Source organism: Acipenser ruthenus, chromosome 19, assembly GCF_902713425.1.
Source record: "Acipenser ruthenus chromosome 19, fAciRut3.2 maternal haplotype, whole genome shotgun sequence".
NCBI classification, from domain to species: Eukaryota; Metazoa; Chordata; class Actinopteri; order Acipenseriformes; family Acipenseridae; genus Acipenser; species Acipenser ruthenus.
Genome location: NC_081207.1, coordinates 27,639,430 through 27,654,533, shown reverse-complemented (window position 1 = coordinate 27,654,533; position 15,104 = coordinate 27,639,430). Strand labels below are relative to the sequence as shown.

Sequence of the window (15,104 nt, the reverse complement as noted above, 5' to 3'; positions counted from 1 at the left end):
ATATATATATATATATATATATATATATATATATATTAGTCACTATATTCTGTCACTAGAGAATCTGAATAAGCAGACAATGTAATATTGTCATTGGTAGATTAAATACATGTATGTGAGCGTCTTTGACAAATTGAGATAAACTGCTACATCTTTAGATTTTTGCATCCATACACACACAGTTTCCTGACCTTTGTAATTAAAATGAAGGAACAAAAGAGTTGTTTTGCATGTCTGACGTCCTGGAATGAATTGCTTATGATGTTGTTGGGAACTGGAGGGAGCTGTAAGTAATTATGCTCTATTTTTGTTGTGTTACAATAATTCAGTGGAGACTTTTCCGTCCATTAAAACTAGATTATTAAATCTGTACATTGTAGGAGTGTGTAGGAAAAAAACATGCTACAGAAAGAAAATCTAGTTAAACCTAGTTAATAGAACCAGTCCAAAATAAACAGCCAAATAAAACACAATTTGATCCAACTGGCCCCTTAAGAAACTTGAGGCCAAGTTAAGGTCAATTAATGTTTTTTGAGTGGGTGGGGGAAGGGGATAACATATTCATGTGACATGTTGTTTAATTAAATAGCAACAATGTATTATAGTTTTGTTTTTGTTTACAGGTGATATATTCACACAAAAAATCTACTTTAGAAATAATTACTATATTAAGAACTGTTAAAATAATATATAATTCAAAAACAAAACAATTTACAATTGCTGCGAATCTCATCGCTAAACTTTCTGATCCGAAATCAGCCACTAGAGGGACCCGTGTTGATAGAAACACAAAGAATGTATTGAAATGTACAAATAAACCGTTACATAACTCATGCAATGCAATTACTGCTTTTCCTTAAAAAACAAAGAAATACAAAAATAAACACAGGACACGAGATTTCAATAAATTATGTTGTGTGGCTTGGCATTTAATAATTTACAAATAACAACAGTAATAATTTAATCTACTGGTAGTTTAAAACACAGCTTTCTATAAGGATGTTGACAGGATGTTTTATTTATTTATTTATTTAATCCAGATATAACTGGAATTTGATACTTGAAGGAAACGAGAACTCAGAATGTTTGCAAACCTCTGACAAACAAATACAATGATTTTGGTTACTATTATGAGGAATTGTATATTAAGTGAAATTATTCTTGTCTGAACCCTCTTCAGATCTTTTATAAGTCAACTGTTGTAATTGTTAAAAAAAGACATCTTTCTAGATTGCTGAAAAGAAATCCTGAATCTCAACTATGTAATTATGTAAAGCCTCAGGGAGAGCTGAGTTCTGCCCCTTCTTGCAAACACAGCCACTCCTCTAAGTACTCATGCATGCAATTAAAATGCTCTCCAACACTGCAGAGTAAGCAAAAAGCAGATTACAAAAACTACCAAGTGTTTAGTAGGTGTTAATCTAGAATAAATAAATAAATAAATAAACAAAAATAGGGGGGCCCTGAAGCACACCAGAGAAGCCTAATTCAAATGTAAACCAGGTTCACACATCATGCAAATTATGAATGTAATGTACAACTTTTTTAGGCATTTCTAAAACCTTGCTCATTTCATTTATTTGAATGACGTATTTAAGGAATCAAGTTTTAGGAAATACCTGGCTATAGGGAAACAGCGAAGGCGCCTGTAAGTATGCCATGAAGATCTTGCCAACCAGTTGTTGGAGCAAACATGATATATATATATATAAATGTATTGTAAATAGGAAGTTATTACCTGGTATATATAAATGCGTTCTGCTTTCACTTATAAAAATGATACTTTGATATTAAAATGTGTCCAGAATGGCCATATATATATATATATATATATATATATATATATATATATATATTATCATGCTTATCATGCTTATGTCGTGCACCATATTCGCACTACAACTAGTATGCATTTACTGTACCATGATGCAACGCGGTCATTCTAACAGCTGTGGTTAATCTATCTGTCTGTCAGCGGACATTCCTCCCTTGCCAGCCCAGAGAGGTGTGTCTGAAGCCTTCGGAATTTTGTGGTGCACGCTGGGAGTTGTAGTTCTCTAACCGATGACATCGTTTGCTATTACGGATTCAGATGTTGAAATGACTCGAATACCCAAAACCGCTGTTAACAGGGACTGTTACAAATACATCCTAGCGCTGAACAAAAACGGGTAAAAATAGGCAGAAGAGTTTCATCGGCGAAACGGACAATAATAGGATATGTTGTTGTCTAAAATATCTTTATCTACGATTATTTACCAATAACGTTTACTACGAAATAATAGGTAAAAATGCATCGTTGTCAAGCGCTCGCTAAAATATCTTTGAATACTGGCGTTTTCGACCACTGTCGTTTGAATATGAACGGTCTCAAAACGAGTCGCTGCCTGTCTTTGTCAGTGATGCTATTGAAACGATCTGGACACATTCAAGTTAAAGTTACCGGAGTAAAGCGTCTGAGCACAGCCGAAGCACCAGCAACGCTTACCAAAGAAAATGACAAGACCCGAGTGCTGACCATGGAGACCCTAAATCCCCAAGTCAAGGCAGTGGAGTATGCAGTGAGGGGACCCATTGTCATCAAAGCGGGGGAAATCGAAAGAGAATTGCTGCAGGTTCGTTTTGACATGCTTTTTCAAAGGGTTAAATGTTACCGGCGACCTGTACTTTTATCTTATGCATGTGATTAATGTTGTATGGTATTTTATGAATGCAGGTCTGTTAGTGTTTCTTGTATAACAAAAACAGAGTACTGTTTAGTTTGACTTTTGTTTTTAAAGCTTACAGAATACATTCTTAACCCCCTGTGTTCCAGGTATCTGTTTTAGATTAGAGTGGCGTGAACGCTTAAGAAGGTAGGAAGAACGTGTGTCTGGATGTAGCTGAAAATAAATAAATTCATAAACCAGTCTGCTGCTAGTGCTTGGTTGCATCAGACCATGACCTGCAACACCCCCACCCCCACCCCCACGAAGGCACACCTCCCCGTGCTGATTGGTGGATTAAAAGGCGTTGTCTTGCTGTGCTGGCAACGACACCTGTGCAGGCTTTGTCACTGTGGGTGGCAGTGATAGATAGGTCACGATGCGCAAATTCACAGGGTATTTAACAGTGCTTAAAATGTTACATTTCACAATGTCGTTCAGCATCTGATAACTCATTTGTCCTTTAACGTGCAATCTGTGTTTTGAATGCATTGTCTTCTCTTGTTACTTTTATTGAAATGAATCTAATTTTAAATGCATTTACTACTAAAAGATATTCTGATCCAGTCACCCTCTACAGAACAAACATGTACAAACATTTCAATGTGAAAAAACAAACTTTCTTTTTTATTGTCTTTGATCCTTTCCATTAAGCTACCGTGTCTAAACACAGATTCTTACCCAGTCACTCATCAAACCTTTCTCACCCTTGTTATTTTCTGTGCTAAGTTTCACACCAGCGTGCATAGGAAGAATTGGGAATCCACAGATAAGCATATATCATTTGAATGTTTAGATCATGAAACTGAAGAGTAAAATGTAAGGTTGTTAAGGTTTAAACAGTAGAGGAAATAAAAACGCTTCATTGTTTTTACTACTTGGTTGGATTGTAAAAAAAAAAAACTACTTGAATATTGCATGTAAGAATCTATGTCAAATATAAAGATCTCAAATACTAAATCAGGTCCACTTTTTTCATTGAAAATGTGTTGGGTAGTTATATATCTATCTATCTATCTATCTATCTATCTATCTATCTATCTATCTATCTATCTATATATATATATATATATATATATATATATATATATATATATATATATATATATATATATATCAATTAAACATAGATTAACAGCTTTAATAAAATCCTCATATTGTGCTATTCTCACTATTGCTTGTCATTGCAGGGAATGAAGAAGCCTTTTTCAGAGGTCATCAAGGCCAACATTGGAGATGCTCATGCCATGGGGCAACAGCCAATCACCTTTCTCCGCCAGGTAATAGCCCTGATTAGAGAGATTAATCTTGAATAGACCTGGTTCAGTGTGTTCTGCTGCAAAACCAGCATCCTTAAAAAGAATCTCCAGCTGTTTTGGAAACCACATCATACATCTTGTTCTACTAATATACATTTGTTTATTTATTTATAAGAATAGGCAATATTTTTCAAAAACTGCTGCTCTTAGCACATGTTTTCCTAAACGTTTTGCTTATATTTATTTCAAATATCCAGTTAAATACAGCAAATGTATAATTTTGAATATATTCATGAAATCCAGTTTTGTGTTACTATATGTTTAATAAATGTAATATGCAGTATATATATATAGTCATATTTCTGGTTCAGCATAGGGGTTAGATTGGTAAAGCTTTTACAACAACAAAAGCATAACTGTGCTTTTTTCTTTTTACTTGCCCACTGAATTACTGTAGGAATTATTTTGTTACTGTGTGGAATTGCCTGGCAAGAGAGCAGTAGCAGGTTATTTTAAGCAATGCTTTCCACACTATGCCTAGGCTGGATCAGGTTAGTTTTGGCCCCAACCTTGACCCCCATCGCTTATTTTGCTTTGTGCTGGGCAAGGTTGCCCCAACGGTTTCTTGAAACTTGGCTTGTGTTTTTGATAGCTCCTCTTTAAATGGTTCCGAGTGAGGAATGAAACAGTATCTTTTAACATGAACAACCCTCCATTCTCTGCAGAAGCTGTTTGCGTGAATGGAGTCTACTGTAGCTTGCAGTGTGAACTCACTTGAACTCTTCTATTTGTTCTACAAAGCCCAGCTGCAGCAAAGCTACAGTGCTGCCTATACCTGTACTTTCTGGACTGTTTGGAAAGCTATCTGTTTGGAAAGCTGTCTGGTTTCTGTGGCCGTGCCAATGTCACTGGTGGTTAGCGTCAGCTGCATAGCACATGGTGTAAGCATATCAGTGGTATTTAGTTTCCTGAAAGCATGACTGAAACCACCAGTAGCTAGAAAATAGGAAAACTACTGTGTGTATGGCCTCTTTGTATTGAAAATAAAAATCTCAGATAATAACATTTTTCTTTTTCAATTTAGCTGTGCTTCCCAACGTTCAGTTGTTGAGAAATCACTCTTTGAATGAAATCCTCATCATATTCCTCTTTGTGTTCAGGTAGTGGCTCTTTGCACATGCCCAGAGCTGCTGGACAGTCCTGTTTTCCCAGAAGACGCTAAAGCAAGAGCCCGTCGGATTCTGCAAGGCTGTGGAGGGAACAGCTTGGGTATGTGTTCAGTACCTTTCCTGTGCATTTGCAAGGAGATGGTGTTCTACTACATGCTGTGGATGTAGGTCATGGTGACCTCCCTTTTCATGTTTACACCTGTATTGTGGTGCAAGCATCCAAGGCTAGTAACAGAGGTCGCGTTAATGCAAAATTTTGTGTCCTAGATGCAAAACAAATCCATTGGACGGAAAAATATTTGTGTGAAAGCTGCTGAAAGAGCTGCTGGGCAAAAAAACAAACAAAAAACAAAAAACATATATGCACGGTTGTACAGTTTTTCAAGAATCTTCGGCGATGCTGTTGCTGTTATTGGAATGCAGAAAAATATTAAAACACACGTAGATGAAGGCAATAAACAGTGCTTAAAATCCTGTCTCGTTGTCATGCGAACGGTCTACTGTTAGTATATATAACAAAGAAAAAAGTGTGTCTGTATTTATATGTATATCTATACACAGACAGATATTTTTTTTAAACTACTGCATGCCATAGAGTTTAAATATAAAAATGTACCAAAATGCACATCTTTGGTGTTTCTTAGCCTTTGTGTTAAAATTTTGGGCATGTGCGTTTCAGGAACGCGTGAACAGAAAAGCTAGCGTGACCTCTGCTAGTAAAGAAAAGTCTTGATCGTGAACAGTGATACACATTCACTGCTTCTTTAGTTATGACAAACTCCTTTGGATTCATCCTATCTGCTAGATGACTTTATAAACAGGTTGGTTTCAGGTTTGTCTCAATAGCTCAATTTGGTTCAACAGTAATTTATTGGATTCAGGTGAGAGAGTCTGGGTTATAGACCATGAAATATTTTAATCAATATCAACATTTATTGCATGTTGCTTTTGTCTTTTACTTCAGTAGTCCATGATTAGTGCTAATCGGAGTTTGTGAATCCAGACAAAACCAATTCTGTGTTACAATAAATAAATAAATAAATAAATAAGGCAGGTTTTCCCCAGAACAGGTTGATCATCTTTGATGTTTTGTTGCAGGTTCATACAGTGCTAGTCAGGGCCTGGACTGTATCCGAGAGGATGTTGCCATGTACATGGAGCAGAGAGATGGGGGCGTCCCGGCTGATCCAAATAATATCTACCTCACCTCGGGAGCTAGTGATGGCATTTCTGTAGGTGCAATCTTTGTGCTGTTTCATTACAGTGATGAGACTTGCTTTACCATGGTGTTCCCCTTTGCTTTAAGTAAGGGTTCCTGGTAGATATTAGATATTGAATCTGACTGTATTTATATAACTTCAGAGATCTATATTTCTAATGAGGTTTGAATGAAACCTGGGCTTATAGCTAGTATTGTATTCTGTTTTAGTCGTTTTTGTTGTTGTGTTGCTGCAGACTATTCTGAAGCTGCTGGTGGCAGGAGAAGGGTTGTCTCGCACAGGCGTGATGATTCCTATCCCCCAGTACCCCCTCTACTCTGCAGCCATATCCGAACTGGACGCAGTCCAGGTTAACTATTACCTGGATGAGGACAACTGCTGGGCTATGGATGTCAATGAGCTGCACAGGGCCTTGAGCACAGCCAGGAAATACTGCAATCCCAGAGTGCTGTGCATCATAAACCCAGGAAATCCAACTGGTGTGTATCTGAACAAACACAATGGACAAGGGGGGGGGGGTCTGAATTTTGAGTAGAAAATAAATAAAAGTTGGATTTGCCTAAATAAGGAGGGCTATTTAATAGTCAGTAATGAGGCTCTGAGAATCTTTTTTTTTTTTTGTTGCAGAAAAATAAATGAGCTTAAAAATATAAATACTTGTTTGCTGCTGGGGAATGTCAGGGGGTAAACTGCCTTGGAGATGGGAGTGGGGGTCCATATGTACCACTCTAGGCACGTTGTCCACTCCATAGTAAATGCCTGACATGGGGTGGGGGGTGGGGGGTGGATGAAAATAAGGTGGACTAAATGAGACTAGGGTTCATATAGAACAGGTCTGAGTAAACACAACTTTAGCCACTTTAGTGTGAAACCAAAACAAATGTTTTCAGTATTTCATAAGGTGAACCTAATAAGCATATTTGAATTGTTCAGGTCAGGTTCAAAGCAGGAAGTGCATTGAAGAGGTCATTCACTTTGCTTACAAGGAGAACCTTTTTCTTCTGTCTGACGAGGTAAATTAAAATAAAATCTCATATGCGCCCTGTAGCCTGGAGATCACAGGTTCAAATCCAGGCTATGTCACTGCCGACCGTGACCGGGGGTTCCTAGGGGGCGGCGCACAATTTGCCAATCGCCACCCGGGTAGGGAGGGCTTAGGTCAGCAGGGGAATCCACGGGTCACTGCGCACCAGCGACCCCTGTGGCCGATAAGGCGCCTGTGGGTCTGCAGTGGAGCCATCAGATCTATATTGTCCTCCGGCACTGTAGGTCTGGTGGCTTTTCTGTGGATCCACAGTGTGAAAAATAACGGATTGGCAGGAACACGTTTCGGAGGACGCGTGTTTCAGCCTACGTTTCCCGAGTCGTCAAGGGGGGGGGGGGGGGGGAGGGAGTTGCAGCAGTGAACCGGGATAAAAATAATAATTGGGCATTCCAAATTGGGGAGAAAACCAGGGTAAAAACCATGGGCGATGACTACATTATAAAAATAAATAAATAAGATATCATTTAAAAAAAAAAAAAAAAAAGAGAAACACATTACCACATTTAAACTAAAAGTGGTGTCTAGTATATCGTGTGGAATTACTATGCTGGGACATATACTCAGTATGCTTCTAATTGATTCCCCTGGTATCTGTCAGGTTTATCAAGACAACGTCTATTCTCCAGACTGTAAGTTTCATTCTTTCAAGAAGGTCCTGTGTGAGATGGGGCCGGAATACTTCAACAATGTGGAGTTGGCCTCCTTCCACTCAACTTCTAAAGGATACACAGGAGAGTGAGTATATGCTGTGCCTTAAGATGTGTAATAACCATTTCAGGATGGTGTGGCAAAGTGCCCCGCCCCTGTGTGCATTTGTGTGTTCTGTGTTGTATATATGCGTGCGTATGTTAATGTTGGTGTATAGATTGGTACACGGGATATAAACGGGTCTGTGTTTCACGTGTGTTTAAAGTGTATAATTATATTTAGGCACGAGGATGGCACATCACTTCACGTGCAGATAAAATGTGTATAATGTGTGGCACGGGGTTGCACGTAATGAATTCACGTGCTGGGATTCAAGTGAGTAATTAATTAGTAATTGAATCCCAGCACAACAGTATATATAGATGCACAGTTTCACTCAGTCGTGGTTGGTGTTCGGTGAGTGGAGAACGGGAGAGAGAGAAGGAGAAAAGAAAGTGTAAAGTAAAGTAATTAGTGTTATCTGCTCACCGTGTTTGTCCGTTTGTCTGTTCACTGTTTAGTCTGTTTTGTTTGTCTCTTTATTTTGGCGTATAGTGCCGTGTCCCGTGTTTTTGTGTTTCAAACCTTTTATTTTCTGTTTATTAAATGCTGAGCGCGATCACGCGCCCAGCTTATACCAAACTCCAAGTCTCTCTGTATTCCTTCCTGCTTCTGGTCTGACGCCACCCACTCTGGCCGTCTTTGTGACACGTGGTGTCATCGTGGGATAGCCGCGCCTCCAAGCGTCAGACCAGGAGGGGTCTGGGAAAAAAAAAAAAAAAAAAAAAAAAAAAAAAGGTCAATGGCAGAAGACGCCATCAAACTGCGGGGCTGGTTCCTAGAGAATGCTGGGCTGGAGGCCCAGTCTCTGCCCATAATCGTCCGGGCCCTGTGGATGATGGACAGTGAGAGATGGGAGGCCTATCAGGAGGAACACACCCCAAACACCTTGGAGGAGGGTGTGGAGTTTGTCCTCAACTACCTGGAGGCAACCATAAATGGAACAGCAGCCCAGGTAGCAGGACCACCAGCAGAGGAGTACCTGCTGTCCCCATCTCCACCAGCAGAGGGTGAGTACCTGCTGTCCCCATCTCCACCAGCAGAGGGTGAATGCCTGCTGGTTTTGCCTCCACAGCCCAAATGGGAGGAGCCTGAGCATCCACAGCCCAAATGGGAGGAGCCCAAGCGGAAGGAGCCCGAATGTCCTACGCCTGAGTGGGAGGAGCCCGAATGTCCTACGCCTGAGTGGGAGGAGCCCGAACGTCCTACGCCTGAGTGGGAGGAGCCCGAACGTCCTACGCCTGAGTGGGAGGAGCCCGAACGTCCTACGCCTGAGTGGGAGGAGCCCGAACGTCCTACGCCTGAGTGGGAGGAGCCCGAACGTCCTACGCCTGAGTGGGAGGAGCCCGAACGTCCTACGCCTGAGTGGGAGGAGCCCGAACGTCCTACGCCTGAGTGGGGGGAGCCCGAACGTCCACAGCCCAACAGGGAGGAGTCGGGGCGTCCACAGCCCAACAGGGAGGAGTCGGGGCGTCCACAGCCCAACAGGGAGGAGTCGGGGCGTCCACAGCCCAACAGGGAGGAGTCGGGGCGTCCACAGCCCAAAGGGAGGCAAGTCGGGGCTTCCACAGCCCTGGGACCCAAGCCACCAGCAGAGGGAAAATGCCTGCTGGTTCAGCCCCAAGAGCCAGAAAGGGAGGAGTTACAGGCTCAACCCCCTGAAAATTTTTGGGGGGGAGAAGGGCAGGATGCTGGTGTCCCCCAGCAGCCTCTCGCTATGCTGCTGAAGGCAGCACGGCGTGCACATGCCCAGCCGCCACAGCAGAGGGAGCCAGCACCGCCAGGAGCAGAGGAGCTGGAGCTGCCTCTACCTCCACCACCTCCAGGAGCAGAGGAGCAGGAGCTGCCTCTGCCTCCACCACCTCCAGGAGCAGAGGAGCAGGAGCTGCCTCTGCCTCCGCCACCACCACCGCAAGGAGCAGAGGAGCAGGAGCTGCCTCTGCCTCCGCCACCACCACCGCAAGGAGCAGAGGAGCAGGAGCTGCCTCTGCCTCCGCCACCACCACCGCAAGGAGCAGAGGAGCAGGAGCTGCCTCTGCCTCCGCCACCACCACCGCAAGGAGCAGAGGAGCTGGAGCTGCCTCTGCCTCCACCACCGCCAGGAGCAGAGGAGCTGGAGCTACCTCTGCCTCCACCACCGCCAGGAGCAGAGGAGCTGGAGCTGCCTCTGCCTCCGCCACCGCCTGGAGCAGAGGAGCTGGAGCTGCCTCTGCTGCCCGTACCTCCGCAGGGAGTACGGTGGCCGGAGCCCCAGAAAGGGGAGCTGCCGGCCACGAAGAAGGGGGATGAGGTCTGGAGACCACTTTCCCCAGCAGCAGTTTCGCTGCAGGAGTTCTTGTGGCCGGAGCCCCACAGGAGGGAGCTGCCGGCTATGAAGAAGGGGGAGGTCGGGGGACCACCTGCCCCCGCAGCTTTTTCGCTGCAGGACGGGACCAGCATGCTGTCAGCCGTGCCACTACCGGCAGGGGAGCTGACAGCATGTCCAGCCATGGGCCCACTAAAGCCTCCCTTCCCAGCCCGAGACTTTGGCCTGGACTGCTGGGTATTTAAGGGGGGAGGTGGCCGTTGAGGCCATGTGTGCTGCGCACAAGGGGGGGTATATGTGGCAAAGTGCCCCGCCCCTGTGTGCATTTGTGTGTTCTGTGTTGTATATATGCGTGCGTATGTTAATGTTGGTGTATAGATTGGTACACGGGATATAAACGGGTCTGTGTTTCACGTGTGTTTAAAGTGTATAATTATATTTAGGCACGAGGATGGCACAGCACGCATATATACAACACAGAACACACAAATGCACACAGGGGCGGGGCACTTTGCCACAGATGGGTATCGAGTTTCTGGCCCATCAGTGTTGCACGTAACTCTCGTTTTGGGATACTGCTGGTCGAAAATGATTGTGAAAATTAATTAAAAGCACAGTGCTCAGCAAGAATGCATCCGAGCATGAACCTGAGCATGGCCCTGTTGGGCTGTGGAAACAGATCCCTCTTGCTAATGAAGTCCTGTGTTCCAATCCATGGTGGTGCCTGCACCCTAGGTGTGGCTACAGAGGTGGTTACATGGAGGTGATCAACCTGGAGCCGGAGGTGAGAGCTCAGATGATGAAGCTGTTGTCGGTCCGTCTCTGCCCTCCAGTGTCGGGACAGGTGGCTATGGATGTCGTGGTTAACCCCCCGCGGACTGGAGAGCAGTCGTGTGAGCAGTTCACCAAGGTCAGTGATGGGAATGTCAAACATGGAATGCCTTTCATTGGTCAAAATAATTACAGAATGACCTTAATAATGACCCTTTAGCATGTGGTGCATTGATTGAATGAAAACAAGCTTGTCTTGGCCAGTGTTGGAGGTTTCTGTGATATTTCAGACAGGCTTGTGATGTCTGATGTTGGTTTTCTGAACCGATGCTAAGGAGCAAATAAAACATTCATAAATATGGTGAAATCTGTTTTAAAAGAACCAAACAGAGTCCTTTCTTGGGTTTTCCAACTGGTATGAACTGTTCATCTAAGACACATTTTACACGAGGTGGCCATTGTAGTTTGCATCCCAGTAAGTGCAATGCTGTCCTATGTATTTACTGTCCTGCTTCTTCTCGTGATCTGTAGGAAAAGAAATCGATATTGAGTAACCTGGCTGAGAGGGCTAAGCTCACAGAGGAGATTCTGAACACAGTCCCTGGAATCCGTTGTAACCCCGTGCAGGGGGCAATGTATGCCTTCCCCAGGATCTTCATTCCTCCCAAAGCAATCGAAGAGGCCAAGGTTTGTGTACAGCCCTTTACAGCGGGATAATCAGGACGGTGGTCATATATTAAATTGATCTAAACACCACCTGTTAAATAAATAATAAATTAGGTTATGAAGCATCTAAGGGTGCATATAAATATCTTTAGTGCATTTATGACTATATATATATATATATATATATATATATATATATATATATATATATATATATATATATATACACACACACAGTGCTCCCTCTCTATAACATGGGTCTCGGGGGTACACACGATATGAGCGTTATAACCGAAGAGCGTTATAAATGGGGGAGGGGGTGGGAGGTGCCGCAGGACACATAACACACATCTGACTAAAATACAAAATAACTCCCTCTCTATAATGCACATATAGTGAAGCAAAAATGTAACTTTCCATGAATTAACTATGCAAAAAGCACCATGTAACCAACACTATATTTTTTACAAAAAAAAAAAAAAATGGTAACATTCCCACTCGTGGATCATTTTAATTAGCAGTTTTTAAACTATAAATAGCTTGGCTAAACAGTGGTCGGGAGTTCAGTTCGAAGCGACAGACAAGCAAACCAAGTGCGAGAAGGAGAGCGGGTCGGGCGAGGGGAAGAGGGAATGGGCTCGCCCCAGGTTCGGCTGCCGGAGCGGGGCTGAAGCGAAGCTGAAGCGTCTCGTCTCCCAGAGAAAGCTGCAACTCCTCTCGCAGCAAAAAAGTAAATACATTAGGAAAGATAACCACGTAATAATAGGCCTAATATTTATTTAGTTATAAAATAAATGTTGAATGAGATGTATGTGTTATAAAGTGCCAGTGCAGCTTTTCTTCAGTTCAGATACTGTATCAAAAGGGAGTGACAGAAACAGAAGTTAGACTGAGAAGTTGTTTACAGTTTGAACAACACCGGTACTGTATTTACTGTAGAAATATTGCATGAATCACTGGTATAGGAAATTGGGGGACATGCTGTAGGAGCATTATATCCGAGGAGCGTTATAACCGAGAGCCTTATAGCGAGGGAGCAATGTATATATGGACATTCAGAACTGCTAGTAATGACACATCAATGGAAAAGTCCATGGATGTTTATTACACAATACCAGATACTTTCTGGTGATGCACAGTAAAACCCTTGCTTTGTCTTTTAGGTATTGGGCATGGCACCAGACATGCTGTACTGTCTGAGATTGCTTGAGGAGACTGGAATATGTGTTGTGCCAGGCAGTGGATTTGGGCAAAAGGAAGGAACCTACCACTTCAGGTAATGAAACATTTTGTTTCGTATATTCTTTACTCATCTGAACGAGTGCTAACTAAGGATTTAAAATAAAGCTAACAGTAGGTAAAACAATTGATTCGAATGCAGTGGTTGGGACTCCTTTAAAGGGGTCACACTGTTGGTTGTAATTAAGCCATGAGGATGGTCTATTATTATTATTTATTTCTTAGCAGACACACTTCTCCAGGGTGACCTTACAATTGTTACAAGATATCACATTATTTTTTACATACAATTACCCATTTATATAGTTGGGTTTTTACTGGAGCAATCTAGGTAAAGTACCTTGGGTACAGCAGCAGTGTCCCCCACCTGGGATTGAACCCACGACCCTCCGGTCAAGAGTCCAGAGCCCTAACCACTACTCCACACTGCTGCCCCTTTAAAGGTGGCACAGTGGCACAGTGGAGGAAAGTATATTTTTGAAGACCTGGCTTAAGTGAAATATGTTTCTAGTAATGGTTGTTGATGGATTCTGAGTCAAGATAAATATAATTTAAACGGTTGTAGTTTTTATTTTTTTTAATGTACACATGAAATAAATGTGTTTTGTTTCTCCAGAATGACCATTCTTCCATCTTCTGAGAAGCTGAAATTGCTCCTAGAGAAAGTCAAAGACTTCCACGTTAAGTTTCTACAGAGATATGCTGCACTGGATGCCATGTCAAGATGAATGTTAAGAAGCGAAGATGCTTGGTTTACTGTGGAATATTTGGCTTGAAAATGGGGGTTGGGGGTTGGGGGTTGGGGGGGGGGGAATCAGTCAGTAGTGTTGTTTGCCCTTACTGCTGAGACATTTGCTGACGTCATAGCTTTTAGAAACGTGTAATATCTACTTAGAAATTTCAGAAGTCCAAAACAATTGTTTCACTATTAACAACTGTTTCATAGTATTATGCAGGACTGATGGAACTTTGCTAATGATTCATATTTGTAATAGCCTATGTTTTTAGGAGGTCCTTTTGAAATGATTTTCCCTATCCATAGCTGCTCTTGCAAAAACCCAATACCCAAGCACCCCTCTTAAAGCTTTTATCACTGCTTGGGCTCTCTGCCTTTTCAGTTTTCTATTTTCAAGGTGTTTAATACTTTTGTACTTTTGTAATTTATGTTTTATACAGTGCCTAGCAGATCATCAGTGTGCCTACGTTTGCTAATGCATTTACGGTCTGGATTGCAATCAAGTGCAAAAGACATGGTTGATGCATTTCATACAGAACTACATGCAAAATTAATTGATTCAATTGGGCAACAGCATCAAGAAACATGGCAATTAATGGCATATAATTGTAGTGGAGAAACCGGGCAGCATTACAGTGTTCATTACAAAAGGTCTCATATCTGCTAACCATTGTATTAAACACTACAACTGTGACAAATATGGATATGAATGGATGGATTTAAAATCTGGTCCAAAGAAAGTTGCTCATTGAGATTATCCAAAAAAATAACCTGCATGATGCTAGAGTTTAAAAAGTGCTGGTAGTGACTATTTACAACACCGCTTTACTGAAACATATCGATTATTTCATAAAAAGGCACTTGTAGTTAGGAATAGTTGAAATAACAGGGGAAAAATAGCTTGTCTTTCAAGAACATCATTATATTTGGTCTCAAATAGGGGTTTTAATCTTTATATTATCTATTGATGGAATAATCATCTGTGCTGTGATTGATTTTATTGATTAATCAATTTTTTTTAATCAATCACAGGTTACAGGTGTGATTAATCAATTAAAACCCCTAGTCTCAAACATTTTTTGTTGGTTTACATGGTAACTCTGATCCCTATTCATACATCTTGAACTAGAGTTGTTACTCAAGGCGTTCTTTTTAGATATATTTTTATATGTATTATATATATTTCAGTTAAGAACCCTTAACTCAAATGGGGATGTCATAAACCTAAAAGGCATTAAAACT

At 42.0% G+C, this 15,104-nt stretch overlaps 2 protein-coding genes across 2 annotated transcripts in view; one reads left to right on the top strand and one right to left on the bottom strand.

The window, feature by feature from the left end:
- Nucleotides 1–15,104, bottom strand: part of LOC117424615 (vacuolar protein sorting-associated protein 35) — a 198,878-nt gene that overhangs the window by 66,090 nt on the left and 117,684 nt on the right. The window lies entirely within an intron of this gene.
- gpt2 (glutamic pyruvate transaminase (alanine aminotransferase) 2) lies at nucleotides 2,097–13,912 on the top strand. The gene is made up of 11 exons (XM_034041410.3): nucleotides 2,097–2,615; nucleotides 3,896–3,985; nucleotides 5,125–5,233; nucleotides 6,232–6,365; nucleotides 6,589–6,832; nucleotides 7,287–7,366; nucleotides 7,997–8,133; nucleotides 11,186–11,360; nucleotides 11,753–11,908; nucleotides 13,051–13,163; nucleotides 13,743–13,912. Exons 1-11 carry the CDS (start codon nucleotides 2,292–2,294, stop codon nucleotides 13,852–13,854), a joined length of 1,674 nt encoding a protein of 557 aa, XP_033897301.3. The 5' UTR covers nucleotides 2,097–2,291; the 3' UTR covers nucleotides 13,855–13,912.